Source organism: Anabrus simplex, chromosome 12, assembly GCF_040414725.1.
Source record: "Anabrus simplex isolate iqAnaSimp1 chromosome 12, ASM4041472v1, whole genome shotgun sequence".
NCBI classification, from domain to species: Eukaryota; Metazoa; Arthropoda; class Insecta; order Orthoptera; family Tettigoniidae; genus Anabrus; species Anabrus simplex.
The window spans coordinates 17,858,909-17,876,497 of NC_090276.1; the positions used below are offsets into that span (position 1 = coordinate 17,858,909).

Below are 17,589 nucleotides of genomic sequence, written 5' to 3' on the forward strand. Positions count from 1 at the left end.
TGAGCAATGAACAGCTCGAGTCAGGTAAGCATATCTGGACGGGACAAGGGAGGGGCGATAGGGGTAGGCAGAAGAAGGGCATGGAGGGGATATGGGAGGCGTGGCCAACGAAACGAATATTGAGAAAACATGTTGCGCATAATGCATAAAATTAAACTCTTGTCTGGAATTTGAACATTTTAAAGAAATGCTATGAGGAAATCAGAGAAAACTTTGTCTCTCGGATATATTGTTTAGATTAAGATTTGAATTGAAATACTCGTCTAAGTATATATAACAGACTTCAGTAGCATCCAATAACGAACCTTTAAGTAAAGTCTCTAGTATCTGAATATCTTGCTCTGTACTTGTGAAATTGTGTTTTAGTTCATGAACATGTTGTCCTACCGCAGAGAATCTATTATACCTCACGGCATTAACATGTTCAGCATATCTTGTCTTGAAGTTGCGCCCCGTTTGCCCGAGATAGGTGCAGCCACAGTCTTTACACTGACTGACACTCCTGACTTGAGATAAGGATTGGATTTATTTATAGAGGTTGAATTATGTAGCACCTCACTACTCCTGTTATCTGTACGAAAGGATACATTAACTTTATTCTTATTTAAAATGTCAGTGACCTTATAGATATTATTATTAAATGTGGAAGTTGAGTAAGAATTACGACTAGGTTTGCCTTTACATAGCGTGGTTTGCAGCTGATGTCTAGTCTTATTGATTATACATTCGATCAAGGCTCTTTCATAGCCGTTAGAATAAGATATAGAGCAGATGGTGTTCAATTCCTTGTTCAAATCTGCTTTTGACATTGGGATCCTGAAGGCGCGATCTACTAGACTAATGTATGCAGCTCTCTTTTGGGCTTGTGCATGTACCAAATCCTGTCTTATGGTAACATTTGTCTATGTGGGCATTCTAAAAATGTTGAACGTAAGAGATGAAGGAAGTCTATTGATTATGGCCCTCTTTTCCGAATCCAATGTGAACCTAATATGTGGGTCTATAATACGGAGATTTTCGAGGGTGGCAGTCGCATCTGTTTCCCGCTCATCCAACACTACGAATGTATCATCTACATACCTAGACCAATAATGTATATTACTGAATTTTTTTACGTCATCTATTACAGTGTCCTCTAAAAATTCCAAATGAATTCCAGCTAGAATCTCTGAAGCCGGAGACCCCATTGCTAATCCATCTTGCTTATAAATTACTTTCTTGCAGACAGTCATTATTATCAATTATCAACTTTAGTATGTCCTTAAAATCTTGTATTTCAAATTTGCAAATAAAAATTTAAAGATATAAGGTCCATTTTTCATAGCCATAGAGAAGCGTAGAGATGACTACAGCGTGGTACACCATTAGTTTTGTGCGACATTAAAAGTGATTAAGGGAAATGAATTTCATTTTTTGAATGGTCCGTATTTAACTGTGATTTCAATTAAATTAAAAATTAAGAGTAAAATATTTCCACCTTTTCAGTACAAAATCAAGTAATGTTTCTTCCCTGTTGTAACCCACATTACTTGATTTTGTATTGAAAAGGTGGAAATATTTTATTCTTAATTTTTAATTTAATTAGAAGCGATGCCATTACACTGACCAACACGACAAATGCCTCCTATCAAACGTGATCTGGATTTAGCATCACTGTCTGTTTCAGACATTAGCCTACAGTGCATGCTGTAAACCTTTTTGAGGTATCTTGACTATATGGCATAAATTCATAATATGCTAAAACGTTTGTTGAGAGCGCTGTATTAACCCTGACATGACATTGTATCACCCACCGCTCGTCTGCCATCTCTTAGCCGACAAAATACACAATGCTATACTGTATTTGCCACTTTTTGGTTCAGCGTAAAACTTTGTATAATCCAGATACTATTTGACAGTTAATCAAAAATCTATTATTTAGAAGGCATTGTAGACGTCAGCTGTCCAATCACGCACACGAAAGCTTGAGCAATAGTAAACAACCATGGTCGCCATGATAGTTTACTGTTCTATGTTGTAAATGTCAGGTAACCCACAAAACCACAGTATTTTCGCACCTCTACTTCTTCCTTGTACCCTAATAGCATTTGACAATGTCTATAAGTGAACTGGCGATGGTCGGCTAGACTAATGTATGCAGCTCTCTCTTGGGCTTGTGCATGTACCAAATCCTGTCTTATGGTAACATTTGTCTATGTGGGCATTCTAAAAATGTTGAACGTAAGAGATGAAGGAAGTCTATTGATTATGAAATCTAAAAAATTAATTGTGCCCTCTTTTCCGAATCCAATGTGAACCTAATATGTGGGTCTATAATACGGAGATTTTCGAGGGTGGCAGTCGCATCTGTCGCATCTGATGCTGACGGCGGGCACAATTTATAAATCAACAGATCCCGATTTGAAGAAATCACCGCTTACAGCGGTTTCAGCCTACAAACAAATGCGAGGTATGAAACCAGAAACTGAATTAGAGTTTTTCAGTTGCTTTTTACCATTAATTAGTTCAGTGAAATTATTAACAAAACCAATCGGTATGCAATAACGATAGCAATGATGTTAATAAAAATGCTAAATAATTTGTCTTAAATTGCACATGCTTTTATTTGCTTTAGTATAGCTTGCTGTAAACGTGTATAGCCTAAAAACATCATTTAAAACCAAACGCAATCTACAAAATCATGAAAGATGAATATAGGTCAGCTACGATATAAATTCACATTTTAAAATACGAGTAGTAGAGACAAAACACAGAACTTTACTTTGAGGAATTAGGGTTAAGTATTAAGTTGTTTCTTTTTCAGATTTAATACTGTTACCATGTTTTCTTGCTGGTAGTTTATAAATTTATTTACTCAAAATTAGTTTCGGCAAATGACAGAACCTAACAGTTATAAAATATCTGTTTTTCTCTGGGGAAACTGCTAGATTTTGAACTGTATGCAAGTATTCCTATGCAAGATATTTGTGAGAATTATTTTTTTCTCTTAATTCCATATCAAAATTAGGACTGCATGATGAACAGGGTGGTGTGATATGAGTATAAATACAGTACCTCCAAAACTTGACTAGGTGCCATCAAGTTGACGGTGACTCCTGGTGACTGCATGGGTGTAGTTCCTCCAGATGTTTCTGTTTTCTACAAGGCTTTTCAGATCTTGCAAGGACATATCCATTGCAAGTTTGATGATATCTATCCATCTTGATCCCAGCCATCCTCATCTTTGAGCCCCTTCCATCGTTTAAAGCACGATTTCCTTTTCTAAGAATTCAGACTGCCTCATAGTATGCCCAAAATAAGATAGCTGTAACCTTGTAAGAAATGCCTCAAGAGATACAACTGGTTTGATGTTCTGAATGACCCACTTGTTCGTTGTCCTGACTGTCCAAGGTATACGCAAAATACTTCTCTAACACCATAGCACAAATGCATCAATGCACTTTCTGTTGTGCTTTTTTACGGTCCACCTTTCGCATCCATGTGTTACTATAGGAAAGACTAATGTCTTAACCATTCTAGCTTTAGTATGCACAGAAACATCTAATGACCTGAAGATGTTATGTAGGCCTTGAAATGCTGCCCTGCCAAGTGCTAATCGTCAATGGATATCTGAATTGCTAGAGCCATTATTACTTATAGTTGAACCCAGCAAACAAAAGTTACCACTTCCATGACTTCATCACATATCTTAATAAAGGTGTACCATTTGTAGGAATCTTACCAATATTTAAATGGAGTCCCATCTTCTCACTTTGCTCCATCACTTTCAGAATAAGGGCCTCCAGGTCATCCTTATTTTCAGCTATCAGAGTGGTGTCATCTACATCAACCCTAAATCCACGGAAGGTCTCATGTTCCAGCTTCTCTCATGATGTATTCAGCATATAAGTTGCTATTGGCTTTACGTCGCACTGACACAGATAGGTCTTATGGCGACGATGGGACAGGAAAGGGCTAGGACTGGGAAGGAAGCTGTCGTGGCCTTAATTAAGGTACAGCCCCAGCATTTGCCTGGTGTGAAAATGGGAAACCACAGAAAACCATCTTCAGGGCTGCCGACATTGGGGTTCGAACCCACTATCTCCAGAATACTGGATACTGGCCGCACTTAAACGACTGCAGCTATTGAGCTCGGTTCATATAGGTTGAACAGATAAGGAGAGAGTATACATTCCTTACTTACCCCAACTTACCAACTGAAAACCAATATTTATCACCATGCTCAGTTCTAACTGTGGCCTCGTATTGCAGATACAGGTTATGCATCACGACAGAGAAATGTTCAGATTTACCCACCCGTCTAGAAACATCCCACGTCTTCCTCTGATTTACACCATCAAAGGCTTTCTTATAATCAGTAAAGCACATATAGAGCTATTTCTGGTATTCCTTTGTTCTCTCTACCATCCAATGCATATCACTAATGATATTGTTGGTTCCTCTGCCTCTCCTAAAAAACCAACTTGAGTTTCGAGACAGTTCATGCTCCATGTAAGGTTCTAATCCTTGTTTACAGTATGATCTTTAACACCATCTTACTAGCATGTGAAATTAGCACGGTTGTATGGTAGTTCGTGCAGTCCAACAGATCTTTTCTTGTGTAGGAGCATGTAATAGTTTCCATGTAGTACAGAAATATTGTGTTATGTTTTATTCTTTGATCTGACCACTGATGAAGGGAATGGTTGAATTCCTGAAACATGTTCGGTTGAATAAATAATTTTTTTCTTCCGTGAATAAGTGTATTGACAAGGCTGATTCAAATATAACTATTTTAAATCTTTCTATACTACATTAAAACTAGTCAATACGGATCATGCAATCATTTTAACCTATCATGGTTAAGATTATCAACAGTAATAGTTTCCAATCAGTGGTTTCATGTTGCAGTTTTCCAAATCTGCTGACATAATGCTGTTAAAACTTTGACCAAAACTTCTTCTGCAGCTGCCATATTTCAGCTGGAATTCCAATAATCCTAGAGGCCTTTTGGTTTAATGCAGTTAGCTCGCAGTTGCGATCAGCAGTATTCTGTAAGAAGGAAGTCAGCTCCCAGACGAAACTATCTTTACATCGATCTGTTTTCAGACCAACTTTGCTTTACGGGAGCGAAAGCTGGGTGGACTCAGGATATCTTATTCATAAATTAGAAGTAACAGACATGAAAGTAGCGAGAATGATTGCTGGTACAAACAGGTGGGAACAATGGCAGGAGGGTACCCGGAATGAGGAGATAAAGGCTAATTTAGGAATGAACTCGATGGATGAAGCTGTACGCATAAACCGGCTTCGGTGGTGGGGTGATGTGAGGCGAATGGAGGAGGATAGGTTACCTAGGAGAATAATGGACTCTGTTATGGAGGGTAAGAGAGGGAGACCAAGACGACGATGGTTAGACTCTGTTTCTAACGATTTAAAGATAAGAGGTATAGAACTAAATGAGGCCACAACACTAGTTGCAAATCGAGGATTGTAGCGACTTTTAGTAAATTCTCAGGGACTTGCAGTCTGAACGCTGAAAGGCATAACAGTCTATAATGATAATGTATGTATGTATGTATGTATGTATGTATGATATAACAACAGACCTTAATTTTTTTTTACATTGCACTGACACAGATAGGTCTTATGGCGATGATGGTATAGGAAAGGGCTAGGATTGGGAAGGAAGTGGCTGTGGCCTTAATTAAGGTACAGCTCCAGCATTTGCTTTGTACAAAAATGGGAAACCACAGAAAACCATCTTCAAGGCTGCCAACGGTGGGGTTTGAACCCACTATCTCGTGAATGCAAGTTCACAGCTGCGCGACCCTAACCGCACGGCCAACTTACTTGGTTGTACTTAATCTTCCTGCTTCCAGATCAAATTTAACCTCTTCCACTGGACTATCATCATGTACATCTTGTTTGTACAAGTCCTCAATTTGCTCTTTCCATATGTTATATCCCTGATTCATCATTTATTAACTGATCATTGGCATCCTTGACTATTGCTAGCCTAGATCAAAACTGTTTTTCTCAAACTGGATGTATACTGAAATACCTTTCTCATATTGCCTTTTTTGTGATCCAGTTTGAAATCAGTACAGGTATTGTTACAGTACTCTTCTTTATGTAGTCTTACACTTCTCTGAAACTCTATTCACCATTGACATGAGTTCAAATTTTAGTTTCCATTCCACTTTTAGTTATTTGTATTGTTCCATATGACATCCATTTTGATTTCTTCTTCACTGTAATTCTTGGTAAATTACAGTCACACTCCTTTGTGAAGTCCTTAATTTCACACCACAGTTCATCCTGTTCCCAGTGGAGGCTTCAAAATAATTTGTAAGTGATATTTTAAATCTTGCTGACTTACAACACAAGTTGCTTGTTGCTGGCATGAAAATTCAGAAGTGCAGGAAAAGCCTTTGTTCTGTGATTTAACGAAATCGATGTAGATTTACTCTCCTTATATGGGCTACTTTATATCTAACATGTCTTTCTGCTAGTTTTCTTCTCCGTGCGGATCGATTCCCCATTTTTAAGTTGCACATTTTCTTTTCTTGTTTCTCTGTGGATATCGCTAATTTGGCATGCTATAATCCTTAATATGCTTCTAGATCAGCATTCCCTTAGCTTCTTCGCAGTTTTGTAGTATTATCTTATCTTCTTGGCTCAATTGCGTCTGAATATAAGGATTGCCGATAACAGAGTTTAAAAAAAAAATTCTAGTCTTGTTTCAATAATCCAGATCCCATTTCTTAGTTTTGTTTTGTTTTCTCACGGCCAACACGATTCTATGTATTGAGCTATTTTGCTAATCTGGATTTCTATGACATTGTGTGCTTATTTATTCTGTTTGATGCCACTGCCGGCCATTGTATTTATTCCAGTCTCCTTAATATTTCCACTTTAGGGGTAGCGTAATGGACTGATGTATGCAGATCCATCAAAAGTGCTGCTAAATTAACTCTTAGCATTGCAAAGTCTGGTTGTCCTTTTATAGACATGGCTCTGGACAGATGAGGTGCAACATAAGGTTCAACAGAGGAAAGAGGCATACAAAAAAAATGGCTGGCCAAAGAACTACAGAGAACCAAGAGGAGTGTGTCAATGTGCAACGACAAACCAAGAAAGCTGTGGCCACAAGGAGCTGCTCACTTTCAGACTTGTAAGAGCAGTTAGGATCCAATAAGGGAGAAAAGATGATACAATAACTTGCTAAAGCACGCAAAGGAACAGCCCAAGATGTAGACCATTACATGTGCGTGTGAAGGACAAAGAAGGAAGGCGACTTTTGGAGAAACATAAGATATTGTAACACTTGTGTGAGCACTTCAGTGAGATCTCAAATATTGAATTCACATACCCACCAATTCCTGAAGGTCTCTCAACTGCTGAACCAATTCCAGCTATCAGTACACAGGAGACTGCAGAAGCAGTTAATAAAATGGAATCCCTGAAAGCTTCTAGACCCAATGTCCTTCCAGCAGATCTTTGGAAGATCAAAGAATTAAATAGTTCAGCATAAACTGGCTAACAACCCCTCAGCGTCGCAGCCATTTAAAGAGCTGCCTACCCCGCGGCTGTATGAGATTTCAACTACGCACGACTGAAACACGTTGATTCCCTTAAAGCGTTACTACAAGTATAAGAGTAGCCTGATATTCACAAAATTTGGAATTCCTTATGATAGAACTATGTACTTGCATATAATTACATAATTGTTTCACGTTACCTTAGTAATTTAGTTTCGTGTGATAGAGTTCGAAGGAGTGTTTGAGACAGACCCCCACGTCACTCCTGGCAGCAGTACACCGACGTCTTCATTTTGCCATGTTTTGAACTCATCATCTCTGAGGTTTAGATTTCTCACTCTTGGGTGCTAATTTCCTGATAAAATGTCTTTCCTGTTACCTTGGAACTGTATTATCTGATGCGCGTCGGCCTTGAATATTTCGTTTCCTGCCCGAGTGAGAGTATTTTGTAAACAAACATTCCACCAGCTGAACCCAATAAGATAACTGCTCAATGTTTGTCCCTGTGACTTGTCTGAATATTATTAGAGAATTCAGGAATCCAAATTCACTGTTGAAAACTTCCCTTTGACGTGTATAATTATCCATAGCCTCCCACATGAAATTTCCAAGTACTGGTTCCTCCTCATAGACTCTCTTCATCATTTGAGAGGTAACTTAAGGGGTCCACCTTTTCAATACAAATGAATGCTATAATGGTTAAGTTACAACATGTTTACTTGGAACTAGTTTCAATGCTATTTAGCGTTGTCTTCAGCCAAAATGTGAGAAATAAGCATAGGTGCTTACATACAAACATAAACATTACACGAAATATTATAACAATTATGATTAAAAAAGAGTAAAAAGGATAATGAAATATTGAATAGATATTCAATCACAAGTTCAGAACTTGGCAGTCATTATCAAAACAACCCATGGAGGGTGAATTAAAATAGTAATCTAATTGTACAAACACGAGGACTCAACAAACAGAATCTTTTAAAAATATATATAACACTTTAAAACTTTGCTTAAGTCCAAGATGAACTTGGTAGTCAAAGATTCGAATTTGTAGTCGCTTTTTTCATTAAATGATGTCACTTATTAACTAAGAGTGTAGTGAACATTTTCTTTGAACTTTTGACAGAAATACAATATCCAGTTTGCGTAAAATGTTCCTCTGAGAGCCGTGAAGTTAGTTTTACATCATGGCTGTGCTGTTGTCTGTGGTCTATTGTTTTTATGTTGCAACATAATGTGTAAGGTGGAGACCAATATCAATCAATACGGATATAAGATGAAATTCTTAAATTTAAACTCTCATCATTTACAACTGCCACATCACCTATTTCATTATCACTGCTGCTCATACTGTCACTATTACTTCGGACTAAACTTTCATCTGAATTATACAATTATACAAAGCATGTTACTGTCAGTCAAACCACGCCTGGGGCTAACCATTGAGCGCGACGTGTCACACGGACTGATGAAGCTGCAGCAGGACGAAACTGAATGAGGGGAATAACATTTATGATGAAACAAACCAACTCGATACATATTTCAGATGAAAGGTCGAGACATCGTCTTTCAAACGAGATATATACCATGCAAAACTGGTTCTCGTATCGTATGACAGAAAGCAGCACTAACTGATGTCTACACAGAGCGCTCATGAAGAGTTATGAAAATATTACAAGCCGAGAAATAAAGACAAATATAATAAATAGACCGCACCCTCAATGCATAAATAGAGCAAAGAACATCACGCGAAAAGATGCACTTCTCAGATCATAATTTCTTTATTTTATTCTGTGAAAAAGAATGAAGCAAACAGACTTTCAAAAAACAGAGATTAGTGCTCAGACTTGCTTAACAAATATTTATCCTTGCAAAAACCACTACATTTTAAGATCTTCACTTCTTATTTTACAACACTGATAAATCCCAAAATGTCTTCTTGGAAACAAAACAATTTGCTTATTCATAACTCAAAAACTCTTCGCGCTATAGCCGTAAATGCAAAACCATGTATGGGTCTATATCACATATAGAGGTTAGTGGCTACGGAAGAAAAGAAGAGGGTCTATACCACGTATAGAAGTCGGCGCTGAGGGGTTAATGCCATTGTGGATGCTGGTCACATACCGACAGACTGGACAACAAGTCTCTCTGTCCCAGTTTTCAATAACAAGGGTGATCCAGCAGTGTGCTCTAATTATCGTGAAATCTGCCTCCTGTCACACACAATGAAAATTTTTGAAAGGGTTCTTGATAAACGACTGCGTGACATTGTGTATCTCTGCCAACATCAGTGTGGCTTCATTAAAAGATCTGGAACCACGGATGCAATCTCTGCAGCTCAACAGCTCATTGAGAAGCATTGTGAAAAAGGAAAGCCCATTCACATTGCATTTCTTGGTCTTGAGAAAGCTTTCGACCGCATAAACACACCCTCTAATTTGGTTTGCATTGTGAGACCATAGAGTTCCGGAACAACTCATTAATTGGGTTCAAATTATCTATGTTAACACCAATAGTAGAGTATGATGTACTGCTGGTATATCAGACAGCTTTCCAATCAAAGTTGATGTTCATCAAAGTTCAGCCTTGTCACCTCTAATTCTTTATTCGTGTAATGAACACAACCCCTCCAGACCTACAGCGCAAAGTTCCAAAGAACGTACTCTATTCTGATGAGGTCATGCTTGCCAGTAACACTGAACATGATCTGCAACACCTGGTTCAAGCCTGGCATGAGGCTCTCATCAGATTTGGTCTTCATCTTAATATTAAGAAGACCAAATACCTTACAAATCAGAGTGACTATAATATTGAAGTCAGTGGCTCGCCTTCCAAAGATCGATACTTTCCGTTACTTAGGATCTCATTTATGTAGTAACACTAACATTAATGATGAAGTGTGAGCAGGGATAAATGTGGTGGAGGGAGATAACGGGAGTGCTGTGGCAAGAGAACGTCGATATGCCTGAAGTACCGTACAGTTGTTCGTCCAGTCACTATCTATGGAGCTGGCCAGTTACGAGACCAGAAAAATAGCTGAATCACTTGGAGTGAATGAATCAACATTACGGAAAAGACTTAAAGCTGTAAGTACACATTTGAGATTAAAAAGAGTTGATTGGTGAAATTCCCACAAGATGTGGACATTTAAGAGATAAAATAAAACAGGTACAAATTTTAATCAATCATTCCCAGCAATCATTCAAAACAGCTTCGGTGAAAATAAGCTTTTGGTTTGACTTTTTCTTATAATAAGACATTTTAACCCTGCTCCCTCTTGCAGGACAATCCACTGCACGCTCTTAAGGGCTCGGTAGTAGTTTCATGTTTTACTCGCCAGATAGCAACAGCGTGCAGGATAGAGGATTACACTGTGTCAGTAACAAAGGTTATGAACTCTTCTCTCTTATAACACAAAAGATGAACATTTCGAAATGTTCCAGGGGTGTGCAAATGCTAACATACAGGTTCAGAATATTATACAAAAATGAGTGAAAACAGATTCTTACCTGTAACTAGAACAGTAGAAATCACAAGGCTTCAATGATACAGTTCATGGACAAAATTACACACAGTAGACTGAGTACTGCATGACTGATGTCTTACAGTGCTGCCAACTTCGGAATTTCAAACTGTGCGGTCATTTGAGACCACATGGTCTTAAAGGAACTTACCCGATCTATCGTGCACAGACACGTGACTTGGAAATTCTGAATTAGAAGTTTGAGAGTACTACCGGCAGATATTCCAAGGATATGTATGAGCTGCCTAATCAGTACGAATAATGGCAGCCCCAGTGTGACAGGTGCTCTTTCTCCTTCCTGCAGTTCAGCAGTTTCTCGGCCATCTCTGAATGCCTTATGCCATCAGAAGCAAGCTCGACAAGACATAACAGAATCCTCATAAGCTCTCTTCAAATCTCCGTAGGATGCCGAAGCATTTTTTTCATGCAAACAAGACTTTATAGCATAATGCTGCTCACGAAAATCGGCTTTGGTGAATGTTTAGAGGCGACTAAAACACACACCTGCTTTTAACGGCTGCCAGAGCTTGACTGACAAGAACTATTATAATGACTATAGCAACAGTTCTACCTAATTGATACCAATTTATTTTACAAACTATTGTATTAGATATATATTTGTACACATGGGTCTAGTTTCGCCCCAACAGTTGGGACATCATCAGCCATTTAACATAACCTGAAATCCAATTGGAAATACATATAATATGATGTTATATACATTCTAAAACATTTCTGGTGGCCAACTGTAATTATGATAGCATTTCCAAATCATATCTGAGAATCAGATTGATAAAACACCAGCCATTGAACTTGACTTGATTTTGATCACTGAATTGGAAACAAATATGTGGCAATATGTACGTTCTAAAACACTTTCTAACGGCCAAATGTTTTAAATATAGCACATTGTTTTGTAGGTCTTCCTTACATATCTGAGAATCAGATTGGTTACACATCAGCATAAAATAAAGCGAGTTCGCATGAAGCGAAGTTAACTTTTAAAATATTTGTAGTAGTTCTTATACGATCATAAATGGCACATTGTTATGTTGTGATTTGTAGAACAAATAGGTTATGATGTGCCAACCAACTGAAACTAATCTACTTTGATAAGAGCTATTATTACGAAACTTGCTGGGGAGGAAGCTTTAAGTATTTAGTTCCTCTGTACACCACAAGATCGTGCGTGCAGTTACTTCTACAAAAGAAAGACAATTTGTGCCAGTTTTTATTGGTGGAACAAATCCATCAACTTATCGGATATGCTATAAATATTGAAAAGGAACAAACAAAATACATAATGGGACTAACATAATGGTCGCTCGGTGTAAGAAGAGGGGGCAATAGAAAGAGGAGACAAAGGCAAACATGAAAAGACAAAAGAACAATCTCCACGTCTTCATATGCTGCCTTGACATAGAGCTGTCTTGTCATTGTGTTCCTTTTCATTTTCTCTCTGTATATAACTTCAAATAGACTATGTACATGTTTTTTTTATGTAAGTACCGTTTTGATATAGAAAAAAAAAGTAAAGCAATTTTTTAAACAATTCTTATTTTTTACATGTAAGCTAGTACCTTAAACTACCATATTTACTTGCATATTAGACCCCCTTTTTTCACACTTCTACAGCCAAAATCATAAAGGGGGTTCCAATATGCGATAACCTCAAATTTTGTGCAGTGAACACATTACTTCTAGGCTATAAAGAGCTATAAATTGTACACATAAACATTCTACATTATTCTTTAACAAACTTATGAATGTATTTGAGTTATACTGGCTATTTCCGTTGGAAGGCAGTATTTCTAAATTAAAAAGACAATAAATGGTGAACATGACTTTTAGGTCTATATATAAAGTACCGTTCATATAGTCTGTTTTACTCATATCACGTCATTCGCTATCATCTCATTAATTCCTCTGATGAGGTTGTCAGGAAGGCATACGAATGTAAAAACTTGCCATGAAGATGTGCCTCACTTCATACTCAACCCAATAGGGAAAAGGGATAAGGGTATCATATTATGTAATATTGATACGAAAGAACTTAATGGACAGTCATTTGTTCATCAGTTGAGCAGTAGGCCTACCACACAGTAAACCTGAGTATACCCGCTCACTGCTTTCGTGTGAATTATCGTCTTGTGATGTAGATGTTGATTCCTATAGGGAACCTCTACGGTATGCACTAGCCTTGCATCTTGGGTGGTGTGCTAAGTCCCAACTGACGAGCCTAACTTAGCACACGAGGGCGAAACGCAGGCAACCAAGAATGAGTTAGCTGGAAAATTTATAATGTCCAATAACGGACCATTATATTGGTATTATCGTCTTGTGCCGCAAACTACCCTTCTACCCGTGTGTCGTTATTCCAAATGACGTCATCTTCACTGCCATCACGTCAGCCTTGTACTGCAATCGAGAGCATTCAAGGTCCCGTCTTTCTTAAACTTTAAAAAATAGTTTCGTTTCCGACTATAGAGTCCAAACAGTGAGAATCTGTTCCCAGATGGTTTCTAGAGATGGTCTCTGATATTCCCAGTTGGTTTATATGAAGCAGAAGCCACTCCTTCCGAATAAAGCCGTGCTATAGAAAGCGCACCAAACCACCAGCTGATAACTAGCATATGTTACGAGCTGTACTATCGAATGTAATACATACTGACTGGAAGCATTCTTTGGATAACTGTGGCTGTTGAAAGCCAGACCCTTATTTTCAAGTATATTTCATGCTTGTTCTCTGCATTTATCACATCAGGATTTACCTAAACAGCTGTATATGAGATAAGAGAGGCTGCATTGTTTAGCTCAGATAGCGTCAGAAGTTCCACGGCGGGAAGAATAAAAATAAATAACAGGAATGTTTGTTGCATTTACGGATATCAATAGGTGTGTCTGTAATGCATTTTATCGTACTGTTTAATTCCGTGTATTCATTGTCTCCATTTTTTATTAACACATAGTATGTTTTGTTTGTCGTCTCCGAAAATCGTTAAAAGTAAGTGGGGACATGAAATCATCATTATTATTTGATAGGTACATTGACGAGTAAAACAATTGTTATGATTGGATTGTTTTTATAAAGTTTTAAACTTAGTTCTCTCCAAAAAAAATACCTGTATTGGTCCGAGATACAAGATATTAAACAATCATTTTCGTTAATGATCATGCCTACTATATTAATTTAAAGTTAAAAACTTCATAATTGTTCCGTATTGAACTGAGAATCACAGTACTAAGTATAGAGGTTCGACCTTTTCAATACACTGTTTATTAAGTTGTACCAATATCAAGTTACAACATGTTAACTTTGGGACCAGTTTTGACACATTTAGCAACAACTGTACACAAGCTGCATCTCTCAAGATCAATCTTTTGACGAGTCATCCCTTAAGATTTTATGTTTGATCAAGCTTTTAAACTCGTTATTTACCATCAGTTCAACGTCTTTTTACTTGATTACAGCACAGCAGGAATATGCAGATCGTCGCACTACAAATGAACTTCAATTGAATTTACTTCTTCATAAAAAGTGTTGATATTTCTACGTACACCCTTTTGACTGGGAATAACGTCTTATATTTGTTATATGTGTTTATAATTGTTTATGATTTAGTCCTTTTGCCCTGTTCTCTTAATCGGCTGATGATGACACTTTAAATGCGTCGAAACCGGTCCCGAAATTAACATGTAACTTAATATTGGTACAACTTAATAACATTGTATTGAAAAGGTGGAACCTCTATACTTTCTTTTTTAGTATTGTGCTATATTAATAGCAACAACTGTGAATATTTCTCCACTAAAGTAAACTCATTTCCTCATCCCGAGGTGGTGCAGATCTTTTTAGACACGCCCTCAATGGAGGGGAGATGCATGTACCATTTCTACTGCATATCAACCTTCTTGCCATTTGTACATCTCTGGCAGTACAGTACCAGGAATTCAACTCCGGCTCTTGAGAATGGCAGCTAATTGTACTAACCATTACGCTGGCGGACATTCTTAACTACAAAACACAGAGCATGATGATGCGTGCTTGCAATGCCCGGGTCAGACAAGAAACTGTTCACCTATTTGTGCGACATCATCAGAGCTGTAGTAGGCCTACGCTGCGGGGATGGACATTTCTTCTTAACTACGGAACACAGATGTACCGCATGACTTTGACGCATGTTTTCATTGTGTGGTTCACAAATTTGTGTGATGTCATCAGAGCTGCAGTAAGACTTGTACCCGCTTCGAAGCGAATTAGGTTAAGGGTTCTTGTATGCGAGATTTATGTTGTTTTTTTTTTCACTTTCTTTGTCTCAAAAAGCCGGAGGGGGGGAGGGGGTTCTAATATACGAGTAAATATGGTACTTCTCAGCATAAGTTCCAAGCATATTAAGGCACTTGTCATATCGTGAAACCAGCTTCTGAATTCCATTCTCATAGAAATCTGCCGCCTGATGTGCCAGCCACTGCAGCACGGTCGTTTTTAGATCATCATCATCATCATCATCATCATCATGGCACTGTCTTCCTTCATGCTTTTTCAAGTGCAGGAACAAGTGGTAGTCACTAGGCGCCAGGTCAAGATTATACTGAGGATGATCAAATTGTTCCCAACCAAATGAATCGATGAAGCCTCTGGTTCGATTAGCCGTGTGAGATCGCGCATTGTCATGAAGCAAAAGAATCCCTCATGTGAGCATGCCATGCTGTTTGATTTGGATTGCATGGCGGAGTTTACGTAAGGTCTCACAATAAATCTCTGCATTTTAATGTGTCGCCCCATTGCAAAAAATCCACAAACAACACACCCTGCCTATCCCAAAACACAGTGCACATGAGTTTGCGAGCTGAAATTGTTTGCTTGCACTTCACTTTCTTGGGTGATGTTGAGTGTTTCCATTCCATGGATTGCTGCTTTGATTCCGACATAACGTAAGCCACCCATGGTTCCTCACCAGTGACAGTTCGGCTTTGGAATGCATCACCTTCATTACTGTACCACACAAGGAAAGTCAAAGCACTGCCTACGCGCTTGGTTTGGTGCACCTCTGTCAGAATCCTTGGTAACCAGTGTAAGCACAACTTCCTATAATCTAAGCATCCTGGCGCAGTTTCACAAAGAACACTGCTTGAAATTTCAGACAATTCATGACTTAATGACAAAATCGAAAAGTGTCTCCTTTCTCAAACTTTTGCATCAACTTTTTGCACCAAGTCTTCAATAATGGCAGACGTTCACTCGCTACTTTCTCATTATGGACATTAGTACGGCCTTCTTTAAATGCTCTGACCCATTTTCTTACCATTCCTTTGTTGAGTGTGTGTTCTCCATACATTTCACTAATCTGCCAATGAATTTCAACAGCTCTCATGTCTTTTGTATGCAGAAAACTAATCACGGTGCGTATTTCACACTCAGCGGGACCATTAATTTTCAGAGCCATTTTCAATACACACAAACATAACATAAATATGGCGTTTGTGGCTAGCTTATAGATGTGCGTACCAGGCATGCATCTCTGAACAACGACCGAAGTGCTGCAGCGTCCATATTTAAAAACGGTACTTTCTTTAAGAACATGCTTTATAATGAAGTTAGTCTACATTCCGTTGACATGATTCTAGCCTACCTTTTCCTTTACCTGAAGAGTTTGTACTCTTGAAAATTACTGTAAGAAGCAAGAGAATATATGATGTTTGTATTCTGAATATTATAAGGAATTAACAAATAATTTACTGTTCTAGGGCAGCAGCTATGACCCTTCGAACAGTACTACTGTCTCTACAAGCACTTCTGGCTGCGGCTGAACCTGACGATCCTCAGGATGCAGTCGTCGCTAAACAATTCAAAGAGAATCAAGACATGTTCAGACAGACTGCACGTCACTGGACCTTCGTCTATGCTGGAGGTAAGAGGACAAAAATAGGAGAACTGAGCTCGATAGCTGCAGTCGCTTAAGTGCGGCCAGTATCCAGTAATCGGGAGATAGTGGGTTCGAGCCCCACTATCGGCAGCCCTGAAGATGGTTTTCCGTGGTTTCTCATTTTCACACCAGGCAAATGCCGGGGCTGAACCTTAATTAAGGCCACGGCCGCTTCCTTCCACTTCCTAGGTCTTTCCTATCCCATCGTCGCCATAAGACCTATCTGTGTCGGCGCGACGTAAAGCAAAATAGCAAAAAAAAAAAAAAAGTGATGGAATAGTGTTCTGCTTTGCACCTCAAGTGAGAGATGGTTGCATTGCTCAGATGATTTCTTTGCGTGTTAAATGTTGTTGCATCATCGGAGCTAAGTCTGTTTGTGATTCACAGTGCTTTCAGGATGATATTCTGGCATTCTTCTATATTTTATCATCAATAGTAGTTGAAGAAATATTATATACTTAGCATTATTATAGCCTTCTGTAAAAGAATACGTGATAAACAAAGGTCACAGTAAAATTAAGTTATGAATTCCGTTTTGAAATGACACTCAAATTTTCTGTATACTAGCGATCCAGCCCAGCTTCATATGGAAGCAGTTTTGTATTAATGT

The 17,589-nt window shown here is 38.3% G+C and overlaps 1 protein-coding gene across 1 annotated transcript in view; it reads left to right on the forward strand.

The window, feature by feature from the left end:
* The window catches only part of Ubc4 (ubiquitin conjugating enzyme 4), a 69,116-nt gene that overhangs the window by 41,331 nt on the left and 10,196 nt on the right, over positions 1-17,589 (forward strand). Inside the window, exon 4 of the mRNA XM_067156589.2 lies at positions 16,801-16,964. Coding sequence (XP_067012690.1) covers positions 16,801-16,964 — 164 coding nt within the window. The remainder of the gene's footprint in view (positions 1-16,800; positions 16,965-17,589) is intronic.